General features: G+C 41.0%; 1 protein-coding gene across 1 annotated transcript in view; it reads right to left on the reverse strand.

The window, feature by feature from the left end:
- Nucleotides 1–22,377: 22,377 nt before the first annotated feature.
- TBK1 (TANK binding kinase 1) overlaps nt 22,378–25,055 on the reverse strand; it is a 28,343-nt gene continuing 25,665 nt past the window's right edge. The window contains exon 21 of the mRNA XM_032106433.1: nt 22,378–24,875. Within this exon, the coding sequence (XP_031962324.1) occupies nt 24,824–24,875 (52 nt within the window). The 3' untranslated portion in view covers nt 22,378–24,823. The remainder of the gene's footprint in view (nt 24,876–25,055) is intronic.

The raw sequence follows: 25,055 nt of genomic DNA on the forward strand, positions 1-25,055 counted from the left end.
TCTTTAAATTAAATTCAGTTTTCATATGGAAACCACAAAATGCAGCAGCCCAGAGCACACGCTGAATTCCCAACTTCTGAGGGAACAGAGCCTGAATGAGAATGGAGATGTGGGTCTACACAGATTCTCACACCTGGTTTTCCTTTTGTGGTGGCTTCATAAAATGCATTTGAAATCCACCTTTGACAGAATCAAAGGCATTACATATTACATTCAATAAACACCTGGCTCGGGAACACATTGCTGCATACACTTCTGCACTGCAAATGTGATGAAAAGAAATAGCAGAATTTCTGTTTAAAAAGTCAAAAATTCGTGCAAAGTATTTATGCAGTTCCACCATGTGTCATGCTGGTATCTTGGGGTTTCCAGTTGCTTTGACTGTTATCCCCTTTCCAACGTTAAAAACCTAAACAAATGGGTAGAATATCCCTCCCACATAAAAAACCAAAAGTGAGCTTTCACTTTTATATGCAAATGCAATAAAAATACTGCTTTTTGAAAGCATTTACTCTAGTGCCCTCTATTGCTGAATCCCCAAAATAGCCAGCATTACAGATACCCACAAAGCAGCACTTTGTTTTCCCTTTAGGAGAAACACAAAAAACCCACAAGAACAGGAAAGAAAAGTATAGTTTAGGTCTGCCCATTTGTACACTCCCAGAACTGTGAGTTCCTGACCAGACCTGAGTTACCAAACTCCCCCTTCTTGCTGGAATTAGTAACAAACAAGAGTTCAAATTCACAGAGGAGATGGATCATAGCAAAACAGTTCTGAGAACTCGGAAGAGCTCCCTGCTTTACCTGGCCACAACACTGGGAGTGGGAGTTAATTCTGAAGAGCTGCTGAAGGATCAATGATCACTCCATTAGAGGAGTTAAACAGCAGTTATATCCCAGCAGGACAGAAGCCAGAACTTTAACTGACAGATCACATGAAATTTCAAAGCTTGGACTTCCTGCCAAACAAAACCTGTAGTCTCTTCTGTTTAAATGTGAGAGGAGAAAAAAGTTGAACCAAACCCATCAAATTAAATGAAGCTTAATACAAAAATAGTTGCACTTGGGCAGATCACCTCTAACACTGGGTACAGCTCAATTCTAAACATGCTTTTGTATGCTGCATCCAAGCTTGGTCTATGTTTACTTATCAAGCTCTTATGTTACATTATCTCTTTAAAACAGGTAATTCCACACTACTAATTTATTAATGTTACTCTTCATAAATGACCAATCCACAGCTTTTATTTCAAGTGTTATAGGTCATCATGCCAGCCCTGATAGTGGATCTTGAAGCAGCTGTACTGGAGACACGCTTACTTTAATGCGCAACAGTTGGTCATTGTCTTTTCTTCCGCTTGTCTTCCTACTAGCACTGAGGGCAGCAAAGAGGTACAGCAGAGAGAAACAGCATCTTCCAACTGCTTTTTTTTGGCATTGGCAAAAGAAACAAGAAATGTAGCAGAAGTGAAATCTTCTGAAATAGTTCAGAAGAAGAAGCCCGCAATAGACATAGAGGGTATTAGCAACTATCTCCTGGTGATACTGAAATTCTGCATGTGTTACATTCACTTTGGTAACCTTCATCCATGCAGCAATTGAGCCCATGAGATGTAATTCAATCTCTGGACAGACTTTTTTTTCTTATCTTTGTTACAGACTTATGAAAATTCTTAATAGCTTTACAGGTACAAATCAGGATTTTCCTTTGGATGGGAGACAGATTAGACAGAGATTTGTCTTGTCTAATTTAAAACTGGTAGAACCAAGGAGAAAGAAATTTACTGGGATGACACCGTATTCATCTCATCTAGGTATCTGAGAAATGGAATAAATCAACATGATGCAATTTGCAAAAGCCACATGACTGGCTGTGAATGAAAACCACTATACAGACAAACATGCTGTGGACTATTGGACGCTAACAGAATGCACTTCCCTTGGAAAAGTTCAGACTCACAAGTAACAGAAAAACTAAACAGTTATTTAAGGGGTGGAGAACTACACAGGAATCAACAACAGCAAGAGAGGCATTCATATTCCCTAGGTTTCATCAGCATTGCACTTGAAAAACACAAGAACAGATGGACTGAGTTAGATCAAAGATCTACCTAGGCCAGTAGCCTGTCTTGGGAAGAGTCTGCCAGAAGATGTTTAGGGAACACATCTGCAAGAAAAAGGGCACCTTAGGAGTGATATTTCCCCCTTTATATTCTCTCTGTGCCTTTCTATTCTCTGGCAATCTGCAACTTAAAGCAAATAAACAAACCAGAGGCTGTTTTTGCACCTTTTTATTTAATATCCCTTGATGGCTATTTCCTCCATGAATTTATCTAATCCCTTCTTGAACAAATACAAGTCTTCTAGTTTCTAAACATCCTGTGCCAGTCAGTTCCACTACTGAGTTATGTACTTGCACATGTACATGAAAGAGTCACTTGCTTGGCCATTTCATGATGTAGCCCCGGCTTTTACACTATAAGAAATGGTAAATAACTCTGCTGTTTGCAATTCTCCACACTGCTCTTATTAGTAGGAAAATATATTCTATTGAAGCTGCCTCTTATCAAGGGAAGAAGCCCTGTAGGAGTTTACTAACCTCTTCAATAATTCAAAATGTTTGCTTTTATCTTCAAATACTATTATACCCTTTTTAAGAGGGCAGGATGACCAAACTGCTTCGTATGATGTGCATATGCACAGCACAGTTTTCTGGTGTTTTACTTTGTTTTTTGAACATTGAAGGTAAGTCTCTTCAGAGAAATGTCCACCTGATTAACTCTGTTTTCCGAGTGATAAAAATTAAAGTAGAAGCCACTGCTCTATACCTGCAGTCAGCATTTTCCCCACATGGTTTAGATCATATTTATCCACACTGAGCTATGTTTTACTATATTCACTCAGTATGATGTGTTTCTTCTACTGCATTCTACAATTCACTTTAAGTGATCCTGACGACCTGGCAACACTGACATCCCACACCCATCTTTTTTATTTTGTTAACAGAGGTTTTTATATTACAGATGCTGGCACAGCTTATTTTCTAACTACATAAGTGGACTTCTAAGCAAATCATACAAGGCAAATTAAATTAAAATGAAAAGAGATAGGAAAGTACATGTAGAGATGCTCTTGAAAGGAGACTAGAAACTAAAATCATGCTTTCACAACACAAAGGATCTTTTCATGGCACACTTTCATCAATAATCCATGTGTTCTTACACAGAACGAAGATTGGACATAGGCTCTTCAATGATGATCAAAAACAATCAAATGGGTTGAAATATCTGAAGCAGATTAAACAATATGAGTTGAAAGGTCTGCACACTGACGGTCTGATGGTAAAATGCCATCGTCTCCTATCTGCTTCCAGTCTTCTGCAGCATCCCACCCCTCTCTAGCACTATGTAAATCATATCCATGAAACAGATGTTCAGGAAACAAACAGCAGTCTGAAGAAGTTAGATCTGAAGTCCTGGTTACCCACCCCAGCAGGTCTCAGCAAGATGAGACTTTTCATTGCCAGATTCACGCCCCAGAACAGCCACCTGCAGTCATAATCTCATTTTGTCTGCTACTGCTTGAAGTTTAAATATAACTGATTTATATCCAAGCTGGCTTCCACTGAGACAGTGTCCTTCTGCTCCCTCTCCCAAACACAGCTAATTAAGCCTTCAAATTATATTCCCTTGGGGGCAACCATCTTGTCAATATGTGAGCTTGAATGCTTCAGAGATACAGTTCCCAAATGTCTCTACACTCTATTTATCATCTGTGTTAGGCCAAAACTCTGTCCATCATTCCCAGAGATGGCCACTCTCCCTCTGAGTACCCCTCTGCAAGCTTGGCCTGCAAGGGCCGCACTGAACCCAGGTACTGCAAGGACTTCAGTGAACTGTGGGGATGACCAGGTGAACTTCTGTCTGCTAAAAACACAGGAGACTCATAGGTGCTCCCTGGAAAGTTACAGTATCCATGCAGGACGCACAGATCTGACCATAGGGACTGCATAGTTGAGGCACACCGCGGCCCTGAGGGAGACAGGGAGGCAATGGCTCTCACCAACTGGCTTTTGACAAGAGCACTGAAATACAGTGACATTATCTGTTCATTAGTTTCCTGGCTATGTAGTCTCCCAAATGAAGGTATGCTGCCTCTACATTCCCAAATTATTCCCAGAATAATCCAGTTAAAGAGGTCACAGAAGGATGTGGGCACCGACAGCATAAGCCATCATATGTTAGTTGGCCAAATATGAAAAAAAAGTTAATTTACAAATATTTTAACCTAAGACAATCTAAGTTGACATACTGAGCTAACATTGTCCTCCCATCCCATATGTGTTATAGATCTATTTTGTCAGCTGGATATATTTTGGAGAGGGAGATGAAAGGTTGACTTTTCGTACTGTATGATCAGTTAAAGCTTAATATGTTACTTATTTGAGGAGGTAGCAAGTTTAAAGCATATCATCATACCCATGTAACGATTTCCACTTATTTTGCATAACACATATGCTTACATAAATGTAATTTTATATTGGGTGCTTGACCATTCTGACCAAAAGTCCTTTGAAATCAATAAAAATATTCCAACTTTAACATTACAGGGGGACAAAAGGAATAACTCAATAGAGCAGAAAAGTTGCAAAAAATGTCAACCAACAGCAATGGGTAAAAATCAACTTCCAGCTGCCTGAAATACAGTTAAAGATTTTGTCAATAAATTCTCACTTTCTGCCCTCTGAAAGAACCTTGCAATGTACCTAGTAGAAACAGTAGCTCAAAATGATGAGAATTTTCACCAGACGAGAGCTAGGAATAAACGTCTTCATAAGCCAGCAGAATTTGGCAACAAACATGACACAAAATCACCCATCTCAGACACACTTGATTCCTGTAGTGATTTACTTACTATAAAGGCTGCAGAACAAGCAGGGTTTGCCACTGGGGCAGTTTTGCAAAGTTAAAAAAAAAAAAAAAAAAGACAGCAAGCATTATGCTTTTTATGTTTTCAACAGGATATTATGGGATTCTTTTCTGAGCAGGTCTAAAATCTGGTTTTTTTTGTGTAAGCCTGAAAAATAACATAAAAGTTTAAATCAGTGCAGATCATAAAATAATCTCTTCCAGGGGGGTGCATTAGTCGCTTAAGGAGAAACTGCATGACACAGTAACAGTTGTGAGAGCTGAGCCACAAAATTATCTCAGACTAATCCCTAATTGTTAAAAATTATCTTAAACCCTGAAGGAAGAAGATTTATGTGTCTTTTCAAAGCTTTTATTGTAGCTTCAATTATCATAATATTGAATATTCTTACTTTTCCAGACCCTCTTTAAATCTTGTTACATTCCTGACCTCAGCAGCATCCTCTGGTAATGAGTTCTACAATTTAATTACATGCTGAATTAAAAATAATTTTGAAAAATCCTTTTATCTGCTTTACATTTGTCACCCCTCACCTTATTCGTTTGCTGTGAGACAGAGAAAACAAGAGTTACTTGTCTATTTTGAATTTTGCGTCACTGCTTTCTATAGTCTTACCATGGCCCTCCATGAAGTTTTTTCCAATTCCTTTGTCTTTCAATATCTCTCCCCATACATATGTACTTTATCATGATAAAATTTCTAGTCACATGATGTGCCAACATAAATTCCCCTAAGATGTTGTAGGAAAATATTCAAACATATTTCAAAGAAATAAAGGCTCCAGAACCCTAAACATCGTATCCCTCAGCTTAAACCTCTTATAAAATGGTATGCATGCTTGATTAAACTAAATGCTGTTAAAAGGTTATCAGCTACATTTAGTATATTCTGAATCATGTCTAAGGTATTTTTTTAATCCTTCAGTAAGTAATTTAATCAAAATCAGGTACCGAGGAACACCCACAAATTTTCTTCCTTCTTTTAGAACTTAGAAAGGAGCACGTTAGCTGTAGGCAAAAGTCTGTGGTCAACAATCCCAAAGTATCCATCCAATGACAGGCTGAAAAGCTAAGAATTTTAGGAACAGCAAGCTAATTATGCTTTGATAGCCCTTTCTAAAATTGTGTCAAATGTACCTTTCTGAACACAGTGACCTACAGCAGTACCAAATTCATTGTTATACTTAGAAACTAATTTTGTGTTTTGGCAGATTTTGTTTCTGGGTCAAGCAGAGAGGACAAGGCATGCTGAGACACGGAGTGACAGAAGCAGAACAAAACCAGTAAGTCTGAGGGTACTGTGCAGAGGCACAGTGCCCATCTCTTGGTTCACGTGATGAATGATAACACACAAAATCTATGACAAAGCATAATAGAGAACATAATCTCTTATCTTCCTAACATGTCCAAATTATGAAATTCTCTTTTGCCATTGTTAAATTGTTACTTTATCTATTACAGCACAAGCGGTTAAAAACTGTCAGTAAGTACTACTGAGAGCTTTAATTGCCAGCTGGGTTATTCATCTGTGGAACAAGCCTAGTGACACAGAATTGTTCTGCTGGGACATCCTGGGTCCTGGCTCATCCTGAATAAAAAATTCTGTTAGTGTCAATCCTGGAGTAAAACCCATCAGAGAGACAGAGGCAGAGAAAAAGTTGGATTCTAGTATGCTGGAGGCAAGGGTGAATCTGTGTGTACCAAGGGATGGTACTAGATGGTCAGTACTGCTCAGGGTAAGCTTATGTGTTGAACAACTCTCTCAGAAGGACAGAAGGGCAACTTGGTAAAGAATTACCAAAAAGTGGTGTTTCGGAGTTGAGGAAGCGTGTGGGTAATTTTGTAATTCATCAAAAACTAAAGGGAAATTCCGGACACTGAAGAAAAAGGCAGAAATGTTCATGGACTTCAGGGTAGCTAAGGTTTCGTGCCACTTGCTGTCTTTGAACAGACTAAAGAGCAATCAGGAGCTGTATCTCCTCCCCTGTGAGAGGACCATCAGGACTTTAGCTTCTACTTTATGAGACTGGCTTCTGCAAACTTACAAGAATTTTTAGTTGAATTTTCACACTGAGATTTTTTTCTGCTTGGAGTCAACCTTCTGCTAAAATGACAAATTTCCATCAAACCCACAATTTTGTGACAAATATCTCATTGCACAGGTAGCAAAGGACATATAGGGCACTTCAGACACTATTTACAAATTCAGTTGAAAAGAGATGCTAAACGTACATTAAAACGGTAGTAAAAAGGCAAATCTTATTCAAACCACTAGATGTAGAGGGAGAAGTAAGGCAACCCACAAAAAGTATTATTTTTAAAGCACTCAGAGTTCACCTTGTTTCTTGTTACATGTCATGGATGCAATTATTTTCTTGCAGTACTAGGGGAAAAGATAACTGGCATGCAAACATTTTCACATGTATGTAACCAGCTGGCAATTAAAGCTCTCAATAACATTTGTTGATAGTTTTTACAGTAATAAAAGAGATGCAGGAATGATCTGATGTGTTATGAGCCCTGTGGTGACTTGATGTATTAGGAGGACCTGAGATTACCAGTATTCAAAGAGAGGTTAATCAAAACTCCAGGTTCATCAAAAAACGTTTCATACAGACTTCAATGTGCTGGGATTTCCTCCTGAATATTTGAAATCTGTGGACTCCTTCACACAGGAAGAAGTCATGTGTCATTTAGACATGGGGCCTAACAACGTTTCTGTGGCAGATTTCAGATGGTACAACCCCTTTCAAGAGTCACAGATCTGTTATCTGAAGTACAACACTAAACTGCTCAGCTGTGGAACTGACCCAAATTCTACCCCATCCAAATACAAATTTGCTTCTAATGTTGCAGAATTGACAAGTTCACCATTCTGTTCCAAAGAGTCCCAATCAAGAGAAAATGGACCTTGTACCTTTAGTCCCTTTAGAACAACAGAGAGAACTCGGCTTCCTATGCTATGGCAGTGCATGTTCTTCCAAAGCCCTGAGAACACACCTCAGCCCCAGCCTTGACAGACCATGCTAAAGGGACAAAACCGTATCTGGGCTTTAAGGGTGTTTATGAGAATGTTAATATGAGAGAGGCAAACACTTTCCTGACAGGCCTGGACAAGGATCAGAGCACTGAGTTGTTGTGAGGAGCGATGCCTTTTACTAACTGGTGAGCTGAGCTGTACTGTATTGCAGCTGATAAAATGGAAGAGGCGGCCAGTGCATCACTGCTGAACACAAGACTCTCTAAGCAGCTCATCACTTTGTGTGAACACTGGTACAATGAGTTAAAGTCTTTAGTCAGTTCAGCCCTTGCACAGCCTTCTAGATCAACTAACAGCTCAAGGCAATTCCACATAATTTTCAGGCAGTTATCTCAGTCATATTAGAGCTCCTATATACATTCCTAAGGGATAAACATGGCAAAAGCAAGATACCAAATATCATTGACGTGGATAAATTATACAGCTGCAAGGGAACTCTTTGTCTGAACAAGCCTGATGAACCTACCAGAATATTTTTACAGTTTTGTCTAATGAGCCTCCAAGAATGAAAAAATGCAAACAATTCTGGCCTGGAAAAGTTAACCAGTTCAGTGGAAACAAATTCTTTTTTTCCCTTTGTTTTTTGTTGGTTTTTTTAGCAGGACAAAAAGCCTGAAGAAACACAGCCACAGACTTACCGGGAGATTTCCAGAGAAGCTTTACTGTTCTTCTCCTCGAACTGCTCAATGATTTAGGAAACCAGTAAAAAAACCGCACTATCCTCCTGATGGTTTTGCTCAGATCATTTCTTACTGCCATGGCTGAAAGGGCTCCACAGCTACTCCAGGAACAAGAGGCACATGTATCCAGACGGAGAGAGGAAAGCCCACGAACACCCACAGCGAGTGCACTCGCTCTGAGCTCAGCGTCAGCCAGAGCGTCTCAGGACCACCTGTTAGTCCTAAATCCCCTCCCTCTCCGTCACTCTGCTCGGAGCCCTCCAGACCTCCCTCTTTATGACAAGAAGCAGCTATATTAATAGATGCATCAGCTAAAGAAAGACCAGTGCTTCAGAGTCTTAACCTGTTACTGTGTTTCCAATGATGTTAAGACATGTTTTCTGCAGGAAGGCTTTGAAGGGCTCCTTTGTTCATCTCTAGCTACCTTTTCCAGGCTGAAAACAAATAAACACCAAAACTGATAGTGACAAGTCCTCTTTCAAAATCCCTTAATGTAAATCGACGGAATTTTTGCTAGAGAGAGTATCTCTGAAAGACTTTCTTCTGAAGGTTCTGAGCAATAAATTTAACAGATTTCTATGGATACACATGGTGTTCAAAATGCGACTTCTTAATGAATTTTAAGGCAAACATAAGAGTGAAGTCATTCACTGCCACAGTTTACTTAAAAATTGAGCATCTATCAATATATCACTATCCAAAGAAATTAACAGCATCTCAGTAGGTAGACCAGATATGCTCCAGTCATGGTACATATTAAATTGTAAATCCAGAGATGCTATTAACTAATATATGCCCTGTGCAACATTTAGCATGATTTCTAGTATACACTTTTAAACAGCAAGACTTCGTAACCGTTTCCCAAGCCTGGTATGATTTCCTTGACTATGTGTCCAGCTTCTCACATTTGATTTGATTTTTTTTCTTCTGCTAGATCTGAATGGCCGAAATCCCTGGAGAATCAAGACTAATGTCATTACAAGACAAAGATCCTATTGTATCAGCCTTTAAACTACAGAAAGGAAGGGCTTTGTTGCACCAGCTATGTTCACAGCATACAGTTAATAAATCTTCTAGAATTCACAATGTATTTTTCTATGCTAAAATATGTGAAGTATTTAACCACATTTTATGCATCTGACTTTTTAAACATACTGCTGCTTCTCAGGACTGAGCTACTGGTTTCTGATTGCATTTCCTGTTCTCAGTATGTCTCTGAAAACAAATAAACATTTCCATTTATACCGTATCTGTCACAATTCTTTAGCCAGTGTCAATGAAAAGAGCAGAAGGCAGGCCACTGGATTTTGCCTCTTGTTTGAGCTCCACCCTGTCATACCAGAAGGAATTTAGTAGCAAAGTGATGGTTTTAGCACAAGTAGGAGGTCTGTCACCCAATTCAGAACAGGCAAGGAGCAGAGTTAAAGGCCCGACAGACAACTTGCTTCTCTCAGGAAATAGCAGGGGTCTGAATGTGTATTGGCATCTGCCAAATACAAGATCAAAGAATTACTTCTTTTTTTCCTGAAATTTATACATATAAAATTTAATGAAAATCGAAGCGGCATTAAAAAACCCTGTTCTATTTCACACCACAAGTAAGTATGTAATAAATTGACCAGTTTTGCAATTTGTCAAAGAATCCATATAGATATATATGTCCTTTAGCAGGATGCGAAGGGCACAGGAATTTTTTTTTTTGCTTAACAGAAAAAGCAGATACAGGATCTTTATACTGGTATTTTATGAGGCTTAAAAAAATATTCAGTAAAACATATCCAGTTGGAACAACATAAGGGGATATCTGACTTTGCTGATGAGAATAACAAACCTGTGGAAGTTTATACCTTACAATGTTTAGAGAAACAAAAATAGGCAAGAGCATAAAACACTGTGTATTATTTTAAAGCAAACAGAATTTACTCTACACAAAAAAAGTCATTGAGATGAATGTGACAGTTATACTATGCAACATCTGACAATTATACTATGCAACAAACCAGGTAATACAGATGAGAATACAGACCTGAATTCAAGCAGAATACAGACCTGAATTCAAGATAAACTGAACAGCAGTGGTAGTTAGAATCCAGTAATTTCACAATTTCTCCATCACTTTACATTTTTAGGCCATTGTTAGGCCAAAATGTAAAGCCAGTGAACAACAACCTGTCTCCCACAGCTCTGGTATGAGGGGTGTGCGATGATGATGGGGGTTCCTCTCAACCTGAACTGCTAACTTTAGAATATGAGCCACTGTGCTCTGCACAGCAATGCACTGCTCTCAGCCTGCATCAGCTGGGCTTGGGAAAGTCTACAGTGCTCCTCCTAAGGCAACTCTGATTCCTCACATTATACCAATGCATTACTAAAGCTAAGAACTCACTGTATTAGAAAGGTACTACACAGGGCTACATATGTACCTTTCAATCTACTCTGACGAAGAGAGACTGCACAGAGATACTTTCCAGGAGGACAAAAGGACCTGAAATGTGAGCAGACTCAGACTCTTGATCCCTGCGTCCCTTTAAGGAAAAAAGCCATGTAAGGCTTTTTACTGCAACAGACTTCAACCCCCAGGTCATACTCTGCTCATCTAAGCAGTGTCTGGAGGAAGGGAGGGAATGACTGCTGCCTTCATTGCTGTCCCACCTGCCTGGGAAGGGAGGTGAGCAGCTGTCCCCTCTGCTATGCAGGCAGCCTCTGACCTCCTACCTCCCCACAGCAGTGCAAAGGTCAGCCCTCAGCGGGCCCCTGTGCAGGGCAGAAATGCCCACACACTCTTCATGTGTGTGGTGCCTGGCGCAGCAAGTCACCACCTTGGCAGGAGAGCTGGGCACACCACGCTGCTCTCTACATCTGCCTCCCAGCCCACTTCCTGCATGGAAACCTGTGCACACCGGTTGGAAAGCAAAGGGGTGCATGAAACTTCCAGCAGTTTAGATATGCCCCCATCTACCCTGACCTACAGAGCTCAACAGACCAGCTCTGAACAGAGGGGGATGCACAGAGACCTGGTGGCTGCCTTACTGCAGCCCTCCCATGCCCATTGACAGAGCTAAAAACACCCCACACAAACCTTCACTGCTACATAAAATATGCTTAAATAATGAACTGTAAAAAACCAGCAGTGTTTGACTGGAAATACTCTCTGAGTTTATATACTTTAAAAGCAAATTCTTTGCTAACAAGCATTTTTGAGCACAACACAGCAGTGCTGAGATGCCATAAAAATGAAGTCTAATAATCAGAAGGAGCACCGACAGTGGTGCCAGATGTGGGGCAGATGTGGGGCAGATGGAGAACTCTCTGCTCCAGAGCAGAAGAGCATTTTCCCTCAGTGAGGACTTACTGCCATTTCAACTCCCCCCAGCTCTCAGGTAACAAATGGCTGGGATAAGTAAAGGATTTCATTTGTTTTGACTTCAACTGGAACTTCTCCGCTTAGTCTTGTTTCAGAAACAAGGATCCTCACACACCTACTCACAGTAGGAGCTGTGTGTAGGAAAAGCTGAGTGTATTATGGAATATCTGCTTGTCTGCATTAGCAAATGTCCCTCTTTGGGCGTTTCTGGGCTACAAACTGGGCTCAAAAGGAGGTTTTGCGTTCTTTGTAGGCAATAATGTATTTGGAAAAGAAGGTGGTGTCTTTCCAACCTGTCCCAATGCAGATGTATGTCACTAGGCTATATGCCACACCCACAGGCAGAGTTCAGTATGGAGAAGTATTCACAAGCCAGCCTTCACAAGGGTATTTTCCATATCAATGGACCTTGAGTTTCCAGAGAAGAAGGAAGAGATTTCTGGACCTCCATAAACTGTTTCACTTCTTTTTTTTTTTTTTTTGCCTGACAGAGATCTGAAACAGACTACAAGATTTTCACAATCTAGAACTGCATTATGAAGAGAAACACTGTACCCATGCACTGAAAGAATGGAATGTATGAAACATATTTACCTAGAAATTATGAACAAAAGCTGCATCCTTCCTTAAACTCTGTTCAGCTGTATGCCAGAGTAACATTTACCCAACTATCAAAAAAGGATCCTGCCTAACTAGTCCCTGAGATTCAGCACTACTGCATTACTGTAACACTGTCAAGACACAGCAACACCAATTTCATATCAAAACATAATTTATAACATCATGATGTGTGACAAGCCTATGCAGTTGCTCGGAAGTTTATAAAGAACACAGCTACTGAAAGAAAAGAAACTAAAAACTGCTGTATTTGACTTTAAACCAGCAAAACTAGCACAATACTTCTGATTTCCAGCTCAGCTGTTCATCCCCCCCTAATCCAAATAAGTGGCTATATTTGTGAACTTTCTAAAAAAACTTTTGATTCTCAGCAGCTGCACATACACAAAAAGAAAGGACTAAAAATTAAACAGTGATTGGCAGTCTGCAACTTCCAACACCTTGCCTCCCTTTGAAAAGTAGAAATTGAAAAACTAGTATTCAAACTGATGTGAAATACATCTGTTATCAGATTTATTGATCTATTAATGACTATTATTGGAGAATAATTGGATTTCTCCCCTTAAGATGTAAGGAATAGGAAGGTTTCTTCTTAGCAATAGCTCCAATGAAACATATCCTGGATTTTGAGGAAGAAAACAACTGTTCCAAAGCACGTTTGTTCACATCTGGTTAGTTCTTGTTTAATTCTACAATATATACAATGTAAATAAATGTTTTCCTGCATTGTTACATGGAAAAGAACGTCTCTTTGTGTATTTCAGCAATATTTCTTCTTGATTCTTCTCACTATCATCCATTGCACTGTACAGTCATTCCCTGTTTTGTTTAGAATACTTCAACCTGTAAAATTTGTTGTAATTTGCTTTATGTTCTTTTCCAGATGCTGGGAATGTGCAGAGGCAAGCAGGACCCACACAGTACTGTGAGGGAAGTGTGTGAGGGAGGGTGTTGCTGTGCTGGTGCAGCTGAGCTTTGGGAAGGTAATGCACTATTTCCTGGAGACTGCTGCTGGCACAACATGCTGCACACGTTCATTTTTAATGTAATTTGGTTATAGATTTACTGTATGTCTGTAGGTTTGTGCTTCAAAATTAAAGCTGAATATAAGATTAAAAAGCCAGATGCAGAGAATAGTAGTGCAATGTGAAAATAACAGATTCATGTCAATTTTAGTTTTATTATATTAGTAGCAGCAAATTCAGGGAAATTATTGAACAGTCTTTAGGAAAACTACTTTTCTATGTAAACAGCTACACTTCATAGTACAGGAAAAATAAAACTCAAGGCCAAAACCGGAGAGAAGATACTGAGTTGCCTTGTAACATGCTTTGACACATAGGATTTGACTCAGCGCATGATAGACCAACTTGCCTGTGGGCTTCGGGTGACTTTGTGCCAAAATTAGTAGACTTCTCAGTAAGAGCTTGCAGGGAACTATCATTAACAGAAGACAGATTGAGGCAGAAAAACAAAAACAAGTGTTAAAATTTGCCAGAACAGTTACTTTGTTCATTCTAATCTGATCTGCTTAAAACCTGATCATTTTTTAGGGGGCAAGCAAGCTGTGACCATCCTTCTTTAGACCTCTGCGTTGCAGTAGGAGTGATTACATGCTGTTTGCACTTGAGATTAACAAAGGCGCACCTTGTATATTTCTTCTCTCTTAGAAAAGTAGAATATTTCTTACTTTAGCCATGGCAGCTACTAGATAAGTGAATGTTTAGAACAGGAGTATAAGAGAAAAATACAGTACAAGAAGACTTTCACTGTAACCCTTCATCCTTTCTTCCAAGCTCCTACATTCACTGCCAGGCTACGGCACCCAAGCTTCTGTACACAACGCACTCTTCCTTCACTGAGCAAAATAAAAAAGCATTCCTCAGTAGTCAGTCCAGTGTAGAGAAAACAGGCATGTCTAGCAGCTCCTAAAGCCACCCTGCCAGCACTGCTGACCTGCATTTCACTGTCTGGATAAAGAGATCCTTCCAAGAAGGCTGGAGATTTCTGGTCAATACCACTTAACAAGACAAGGAAGAGATGACCGCAGTCCCTGGACAAGTGCTGAGCTCTAATGCTGGCTTGACCAGCGACCTCATGGGTAACCTTGAAAAAGTTACTTAATATATTGGTGCTTCCATCTCTGTCTGCTTGGCTCATAGCAGTTCAAAGTGAGGACTGCTTCTTCCTGTACGAGCATACTCTCTGTCAAGGACTTAAGAGTGGCCAACAGCTCCTACTGCTAGCCCTAAATGCAAAAAACCCCCAAAATATGTTAGTCATTTAACAAAAAGACACACTATCCAGTAAAACCTTCAGTTTTACCTTTTTCTCCAGTGTGTTAAAATCACAGATACTAGCAATATGTATGTAGCATGCAGGCACAACATAATTTAAAAGGCACCTGTATCATTACATCCCACAGTGACCCAAAGGCCTGCCCAAGCAGTGCTAATCTGTTGAACTTTGAGCATGGTATAACTGTATAAAACCAGCATCAAGTCACAGGAAGCTCTTCAAAGCTTTCCCATGACAACATCAAGTTTCTCCTTGGTTCCCCAGGACTTTCTCCAAGCAGACCATTGGGAGCAATCACACTAGCAGGTAATGTCAATCTTTTTATTACTAAGATCTTTGGTTTTCTAAACACATCATTGCTTTGATGTTTTATTACACATCTTGAATACATCCAAGGTTAGGAACATTGCCTGCAAAAATACCTGTTTTATCAAATTTTTTTTTAGCAGACCCCTTTCTACTCCTGTATCATCTCTCAAATACTGTTTTTTTTCAAACCAAGCCTTCTGGCATCTGGGCTCCTTCCCCCTGAGTGTGAAACACAGGGTATCTACACATCAAGATGCCCTGGGCAAAGGAGGCTCCTGCCCACTGAAAAAATCCTCAGCAGGAGCTCCCAGAGCGGCTCCAAAGAGTGTGAGGAGACAAGTGGGAAAACCACAGAGCATTTTCAAAGCCTTTCAGTGATGGCATATGAATGTTACCGGGTGATTCTGAAAATTTTTCTCTTCACTGCCATGCAACCTGAAAACAGCTGCTTGTATTCTCTGTAGTCTCTTAGAGTTGCATCTGACACACCCAGACTCTGAAGAACACCATAATTAATAATTAACCATTTATTCATGAGATGGTGAAAACAAGAACAAAGAAGGTGTTCAGAAACAGGTGAAAGCTTCTACATGGGACAGTGTATGGCTTACGAATGGAAGATGGGCCTCACACAGGAAAAGAAATGTCAGAGGCCAAGAAAACAGGATCCACAGTAACCAAGGAACTCAGTGAGGAGTTACCACTCCCTGCAAACAGCACGGGAAAGATCTCAGCTTTGAGCAGTGAGAACCTTGCTGTGGCTACAGAGACCGCAGAAAAGCCCCAGGAGGCAGAGAGGCACTGAGGAAAACAGCATGCATTACTCTTGAAGAGCAAGCTCCACCAAAGCTGCTGCTTCTTTCCATTTCCACACCTCTGCCTTTCACCCTGCACCAGGCACAGTCCACTGCCCTGTGCAGGACACAGTGCCCACTGCACTGCATAGGGACCAATTTTTTCTCCAGCTCTACCAGCCCTGCAAGCTCCAGCAAACCATTGGGGCAGCAGACCACCCACACTCCTTCAAATCCAACAAGGAGGAAAACAGGGCTTTCTCTGCGTTGAGCTCCACCAGCAAACCCAAACCCTGTCATCTCCTGCTGCTCCAGCCTCTAAGGATTCTGAGAAAATGAGGTAATTTTGGATTTAAAAGAAAATGTAAAGCACTGGGAGAACTGTGCACCATTAAACAACTCTCTGCAGAAAGAATGGGTAAGGGAAGCAGACTCCCACCACTGTTATTTCTAATCTGATGCCCAGTGCTCAGTCTATAGATAAAACTTTAAGAGGCTCCTTCAACTCTGAACAGCTTTGGTAATTCAAGTAGTAACTCTTGTAGTTTTAGCAACTTAACCCCCTCATTACATGCAATTCAATATGAATGTAGTCCTTCCGCAGAGATAAGAGTCCTTCTGCAGTGGACAATGTCTATTCTCTTAGTTAAAAACAGTAAAACATATGTTACACAAATTTGGTGGTCAGAAATGTATCTTTCTGAAGTAAAAAAACCACAAATCTCTGTGTTTGTTCCTTTCCTCCATATTTTACTCTCTACAGGGGAGTCTATTTCTTTGCTACTCCTGACAATTAGTAGGCATTTAGATAATATGTGCTATTTTTTTCTAAGGTTTTTGTTCTGTTGTTTGTTTTCACAGATATTTAAAAATTCTTGTAGTAGAAGAGCTATACTACATATTAAAGCATAACACCTCTGTTCTTCAACTGCACTAAAGCAGGAGTCAGCTACTGAATACTCAGAGCCAATACAAAAACATGTTAGAAATTGAACAAGGCTCCCACCAAAATGCCCATTTCAGTAGAGAAAAAACAAAGAGAAGGCCCTGACAGGCCCTGACACTGAGCTATACACTTGCCAGGGAATGCTTGCTCAAAAAACAAAGTCTGGGTAAAAACAAAGGTGTAGAGAAGAGAATTTCCAACCATGTCCCATCACTAAATACAGGAAAGGAGCCAGATGGTTTTTATGGTACCTCTAAACCATCTGCTTAAATATCTTTATAAAGTCATGTAGGACCTGTAATTTCTCTATATTCTCTTAAGTGAAGAATAAAACTTCTGAAAAGGTTTCATTTGGTTTCATCTGGTTCACTGGAAAAGTGTAAAATGCAAGGTAAAAGAAAAGTTACAGAAATTAATGAGGAACTCCAGAGCAAGTAGCACACAAAGTAATTCCTTTACACTCCCACCACCTATGCACACCCAGTCTGTTCGCCAGGCTATGGGGAAAGCAAAATTGCTCAGAAATTGTATTTCATAGCCTGGCAGTATAGACTTCCACCCAAAACCATGATAAATGCCTCATTTTTCAAATGCCAAATCACATGTTGATACAATGCAACAACCTCCTACGCACCATCACTAAGATATAAGAAACTGAGAATTTTCACTCCAGACTACCTTCAGATTGAGAGAAAAAACGAATGCTAGAAAACAAAACCCACTCTTTATTGTACACCATTCCACTATATATGGAGTAATCCCAACTGCTTCTGTCTCAAACAACTTAATGCAGAGAAGTCAGGACAGGCAATGGAATTCTGCATCTGCACCAGGTTTTTACCCCAAATAATAGAGGTGAAAAGGTGAATAGCAAAACAAACCTGGACTGCTAAACCAATTAAGCCTCTCTTGAAAAGGAATCCAAAGCAACCGCAAGAAGTCGGATACTACAAAGTATCCTTTTCAGAGGTGTTTCATTACACTTGGCTTTCTTCTTGGGCTGGGGTCCAGGAATATCAGCACTGCCTTACTTCTTTTCAAGAAACAAGTTGCTTAAATAATGTGCACCTTGTGCACTGCATTGAAACAGACAATCATTAATCTTGACTTTTTTTCCTGTTCTGATCTCTCTTCCCTGAATTAAATAAAGTATTTTTTCAATTTTTATCAGAAGCCTGAAAACGTCTGAATTCCAAACAAAAATCTCACAAAAGGCAGAAAGACCCTTTCTTGGTATTCCAAGGGATTTCAGGGATTCCACCTCACTTTATGATGCGCACCAAGGAGCGTACAAAAACCCTAAGACAACCACAGACCCACTGAAAAATGGTAAGAGTTAAGTCTAGCCTCTACTGAAGCTCAGCTTGGGAATTTTTCTTTTACACTGTGGGGAAGCCAGGACAGAGATACTCAAAGAAATCCCCATTCCCATAGAGAAGTCAAAGACTTTTCTTTAGAAAAAAGTCTGTATCTAAATACTTTGAAATTACTCCTTTGATGTGCCCTTTGACTGCTTCCCTATCCCAGAGCGAATTTCTCATGCCTTTTTATTCTTGTCACCACATTCACCACCTCTGACTTTGATCATGTTTAATGGAAATGATTCTGGTGAGAATTGACTTCAACCAATACTCAGAGAGGGTAATTTAAATAAATATAGTATTTATGTCTTTGTGACTCAGAATCATGAGAATTTAGTACATAGCTCCCTCTTCACTAGCAGTGGCCCATCTGGAAGATGCTGTTGTGTTTTGCTTTTTAGATGACACAAAGTGGCTTCTGGAAAACACAGGTTTATTTGGGAAACTTTCAGCACTGTCACACCTTGCCAGGCAGATTAAAATCTTTGAAAGGTACTTCTAACCTCTGTTGTAATCTCCTTTGCAAGGGATACCCAAAGGAGGCCATGGCATTTTCACAGAGGCTACCATAGAGGCCACAAATTCAGCTGCAGTCCTGGATGTATCCGATTCAGCTTTCAAGGCCAGTCTAGACACACTTTAGATGTTGAGCACAGCCATACCTGCTGCCTTCCCAAAGCAGGGGACATCTTTCTCTCCTATATTCACTTGCTCACAGAAGAGCCTGTGACTCTGGGTGTAGACGGATGTCTGGCCTGAGTGGATTTAGCGGCTCTGAGCCAGGAGGGCAGCCAGTCACACGCTCCTTCAGGTCTCTGAGCTGTCCTGACCCAGCCCCTACTTTTGTTGCCCTCAGCCAATTTACCAGCCAGATCTGTTCACCAGTCTGGCTTACCAGCTGTGCCTTCCAAGTGGACAAGAACAGAGGTTCTCACAGCAGCCCTTGTGTGCTTTAGCTGGTGTTTCCTTTCATCTCCATAGTGCTTTACAGCTTCTAAATATTATATTAATGCTAGATCATAAAAGCTGAATGTTCCCTCTGCTACTTAAACAGCAATTTAAGAGAGCAGCTTGAAGTACTATGCCTCATAAAAATGGAGCTTGTCATGACAGGGAAGGAAAAACATTGTAAACTGTAGTCGTTCTGAGAAAATGTTGCTGGAAGATACATAATCCGATGTGACACTTGAAGTTCTTTTCATGGAGCATTTGATCATAAAAAAATATTATTTCTAAGGTCCATTGTCACATCAGTGCACTGCACATCCTGTCAGAACAAACAGTGCACTAATGCAAATGATAAATAAAAAGTATTTTATTTTCACTGCCAAAGTATTTCCATTCCAAGAGTAACTGTAAAAATAGAGCTACTGGAAAGTGAGTGTAACCGTGAGAACAGTGTGTCATAACATAAATTATATTAATCAGCAGAGGACAGTATGAGGTTATTACATCTCCTTAAGACAGAAAAAAAGGAAAAGATTGACCTTTCTTTCCCACCTTGTGCTTCAAATATCAGCTGTTAAACAAAGGCTCAGTGACATAAATCAAAAGCAAACCACACACCTGAACATGTCACACCACTAGGGATAGCACTAGATTGTCCCAGAAAGTGCAGCAGCACTGCAGCCATAGGCAAGGAACAGCCAGCCAAGTGAACACGCCCATGGAGTTCTGTGCTGAAATCACCCTCAAGGTTACCATGAAGCCCAACAACGTGGCCAACTCTTTTCAATCAATCAAGGGATGGCAAAAGAGGACTTTTCACCAGCACTAGATTATGTATGTTGTCTTACTGTAAAGGACAGGAGCTAGGAGGTGAATGAAATCACTGTATTTTAGAGAATGGCAGCGGTAATGGAAGGGGTGCAAAGGAGGAAAGTTGTTTTCTGTGTAGGAAAAGGAAAATGCACCTTTGCCTGCTATGAATGAGAGCCCAGAGAGTGAAAGGACATGTACGTACTGCGTACATGGGACATGCGACACACTAACAGCCTTGCCTTGGGCTTGACCCTGACGGACAGGGAGCAGAGCACATGGCTTTTGGCAGGGCTGGGAGCACACAGGAACCCCTCAGACCAGCACTCCCCAATCCCTGTAACACGCGTTACCTTCCTGTCGGGTGGAGACGGAGCACTTTTACCTGGACCACACTGCATCCACCCCCACGCCAGGCCGTTGTCCCGGCCATTCAACTCCCGCTCGGCAGCCGTCGTGCTCCAACTCTGCACATGGCGAATCCCTGGCTCCCGTCGGGGCTGGACGAGGAACGCGTTTCCTGGCGCGGATCGGGAGACGCCTGACCTGGCCCCGCGCCCCTCGGTTTTGTGAGGGTCTCCCGTCCCCCCGGCCCCGCCGCTCCCAGCCCCGCTCCCCGCCGGAGCCGCTCACCCGCGCAGCGCAGGCCGTGCGAGAGGACGAAGCGGCAGCACAGGTCGCACCACGCTCCCGCCGCCGCCGGCCCGAAGCGGTGCGGGGGCTCCGGCGGCGGCGGCGCCTCGAAGATGGTGCGGACGTGGCGAGGCCGCGGCGGCGCCGGGCGGCGGCGGCCGCGGAGCGCGGGGCCCGGGACGGCGGCGGGCGCGTCCGGCTGCGGGAGCGGCGGCTGCGGGGGCCCCGCCCGGCCCCGCCGAGGCTTCTCCCGCCCGTCCCGCGCGGCCGCCGCCATGCGGAGCGGGGCGCGCCGGGCGCCTCTGCCCGCCTCACGCACACGGCACCCGCGGGCGAGGGGCGCGGGGAGGCGGCGGGAGCGAAGGAGGCGCCGCACCGCGTCCGCGTCCTTCCCCCCACGTCCCGAGTCCTCGCGCCGGCCTGCCGGCCCCGCAGCCGGCAGGCACAAACTCCGCATCATTCGGCATAAACGTACTCAGGAATGCTGAAGCAGCTCCTGGCACAGGGGGAGCTGACAAGAGCTGGTGATGTGCTTCAGTAGATTCCCATTAAAATTATCTGCCTCCGTTCCTTAAAGCAGCTACTGGGGGGAGTATTTCCCAGAGCTGGGCAGTGGTGCCATAACCCACACCTGGATGGGCAGTCAGAGCGTTCATTCGACACTTGTGTCAGTGTCCAGGAGCACAACACAACGCTGAAGAACGGCACCGTGCCCCTGTCTGCAGCACGCCAGCAGCTCAACCTGCCACTGCCGGCCTTAATCGCCCACGCGCAGGGAAGTTCTCCAAAAGATGTGCACCTACAACTACTGCTGTCTGAGCTGGTACCAGTGACAAAATAGGAAATTCCACTGAGGGATACTACCCCCTACCACATTTTTTTTTGTGATTGATGAAAAAAAAAAGAAGCTGTTTAGGGCACAGAAAATCAGAAGGTTGTGAAGCCTTGTCAATAGCAGAACCAGTAACAAGAGGTCCCACCAGTCAAGCTGTTCCTATAAACCCTCTTCAAATGGTATTGCTGTTCCCAGGACAATCTATTCTGGCACTTGCCTCTCTTTACCATTAGAAAGGTTTCTCCAAAGTTGTAGGCTGGGGTTTTTTGTTTGCATTACAGTTTATATTAATCATCTACAACCCTTTCACCACAGACACAGTGAATGCTGATCTTCTGAAAGAGCCTGTAGATTACCAAAGACTTTTACTTCCCTCTTCTTCCAATACTCTCTTCCTTCAGCCAACAACTCCTCTTTTTCCCAGTTCTGCTCTGAACTATCCAGAATTGTTCTATATCACCACTTCTACAGTGATTGACTACATCAGAACTGATTGAGTTCTACCAGTGGATGATTTCATACTGAGCACAGACTAGGAATTTTGCCACCATTATAAGTACTAACGTTGTTCAGAACACATGTCAACCAAGTAGTTAAAAAAAATCAGAAGAATTAGTGGCTCTACCATATTGCCTGTGCTAGTGATTCTGTTGTGCAGGGCACATTTTCTGAACAGCTGGATAATGCAAACTGAGCTGCAATTTGCAACTTCATATTTCAGGCTGTCTATTGTGCTTACAAGGAAATAAAACTCATAAGACAATTCTGAAATTAACAGAAAATTAAATTATGAAAAGGAAGAAGTACACACTGTACAATAAGTGGTTGATGATGTATTTAAGCCATTAAGCTGTTCACTCATGCATTTTCACAATTCATATGAAGATAGGTTTGTTCAAGTAACAGATAATTAATATATTCAGCTAAACCCCCCAAACCAGTAAACCAGCTTTAGGAAGAAGAACCATATATTACTTTCTATTACTTATTTTGGCAAATCAATAGCATGACTCATAGCATCAGGACACTTAGTTTGAGCAAAAAGTTGATGGTACCATACACTATGCTTTGACTTGAAAAATTATTTGCTTCATAGTAACATAATAAGATTATGAACTGATTACTTCAAGTTCCTTAGCTACTGCTTTGTTAAAATTGCTTTAGAAAAAGAAATTTTAACATGATTAAGATTACTGATGTATTCAGCAAGACTAAAGCCAGCAATGTTTAAAATGAATCTAAAATGCAACAAAACATTTTCAAACATGTAAAAGAAAGCTGCACATATTTCAACATACAGACTATACTTTTACTACAATTAATTTTCTTTTTCAGATTGCTTCAGTATAAGGAAGTTGGAAATTATATATTCCACCTAGCATTTGATTTCTTTCAAGATTAAGAACTTTGAAACAACAAAGCATTATAATGTTGGAAACAAAATACAGTTTATGCATGGCTAGAGAGCCCAGTTCTTTTAACATTTATTCATGTGATACTCAGTGAGACTGTGGATGTGAATGAACAAATGTACAAGCAGGCATTAAAACATTCCAGTTAGACATGATTCCAGCATTTTAAAACTATTAAGAATGCCAAGAAAAGATGTGTGACAAACTGTTGCACTCCTTTTGCATAGCTAGATTTTTTGGGTGACAAAGACAGAAGCTGCTCACATGAGTGTAAAAATGTTTTAATTCCCTTTTTTGATTCTCACCAAGAACACTGGAAAGCAGGTCTTGGACATCAAGGCAAGTGAATTTCCTTTTCTTTTAAAATGAAACACTAGTTTATAAATTTTTTAAGTTTCTCTCCAAATATTTTCTAAAAAGGAAATGAAAATGTTTTGTGTTCTGACCCGGACAGATAAGCAGGGAGTAAGCATCACAAAACTGCCAGATGCTATCACTGGTCAATATTGTTTGGTTTACACCTAGATGTTCCACCAGTAATTAATTCTAAATATACTTGGTCCAGCTCTTACAGGTGTAATGCAGCAATGAGAAGTGCTATTGGATGCCACTGAACATCCATGGCCAGGTTTCCACAAGGAAAGAACAAGTTCTGTAATATTTGCATGCTCCTCTGAAACAAGTATGTAAATCTGTAGTATCCAAACAAAGGGATGTTTCCAGAGGTTTTGTTTTCCTGTTCTCTTTCTTCTGTGTATTTTGGAGCAGAATGTTTCACTCTGCATCTCTGCAACCCAATAATGTATTTTCTATCCTGGAAGTAGTAACTACTGATGCTGGAAAATAAATATACAGTCTCACTAAATTTTCCATCAAAGTTTGGTACCTCAGTTTTAAGTCAGCAATGGGAGTGGTCCCTTTTAAAGATCTAGACTGGTACCTTATTTTCCACTATTCAGTTACTACCGAGGCGTGATGCTATCCAGTCTACTGACTGCCCACAAATTCTTCTCATACCAAATTTTTAACCTTTCTAAAAAATTATACCTGCAAATAAGATTAAGAACAAGCTGTTTGAAGTACCCACTGTTGTTGTGGTGAGCAACAAAATTTCAGGGAAAGTCTGAAAATGCTATACTCCAAAAAATGAATTTTTACATTCACTCTGACAAGCTGGAGTGCAAAACTTCCATATACTGAGCAGTCAAGTGATTACAGACAACATAGCACCAAATACGGAGAGAACTTAAAAAAATATTGTGAATTTGCTTTCTCAAGTAGAAGTGAACTAACAGTTTGGATGTGAAGGAAAGAGAAATGCATTTCTGTTCTGTCCTATCTGCGCTCTTAGTCCCTACTCACACTCATTTAGAAACATCTCATTTAAAACATTCATCATGTTCTGTGATGATCAGAGTCATTCAGCTAAACTCCTACATAATAGTGGTTGTTAAAGGAAATCCAAAATACCCTTTATACAAGAGTGTTTTGGAGTACTGCAAGTCCTCTTGTAATGAAGACTAAACTGCATTCTGAAAAAAAGGGGCAATATTCAAAGTAGACAAATGTCAATTTCATCAACAATACTTTTTCCCTTTAGGACTCCTCAGAGATCCTCCAAAGGGCTCAATTCCCTGCCAGAAGTTATTCTATCCTAAAAGTGACCAAGAAAAGATATATATTTCTTTTGTATTTACATATTATACATATTTACATTTTCTTTAATATTACAGTTGTTGAAGGAAAAAAAAAACCCGGATACAGATTTATTATCTGCCTTTAACTGTCCCAACAGTATTTTTTTCCCATTGAAAAAATTTACAAGTCCTCTTTGGGTCCTCTGGAAGCTAGGTACAGTCCACGTTCCGCAGGCCACCATCCCTGGTCAACGCACCAAATCTAAACCAAAAAACCAGTATATTTTTAGACAGTTGACTAGCTTATGGAATCAATCTTTAATTTACTTATGGGGTTTTCCTTTCCCTTGCCACAAGCCAACAGAGGCATCTATACCTAACTTTTGTATCTGCAAAGAAGATGGAAGAGAGGAAGCTGTGCTGCAAATATGGGACTGGGAGT

The sequence above is a fragment of the Corvus moneduloides genome, chromosome 4 (genome assembly GCF_009650955.1).
Source record: "Corvus moneduloides isolate bCorMon1 chromosome 4, bCorMon1.pri, whole genome shotgun sequence".
Lineage (NCBI taxonomy): Eukaryota > Metazoa > Chordata > Aves > Passeriformes > Corvidae > Corvus > Corvus moneduloides.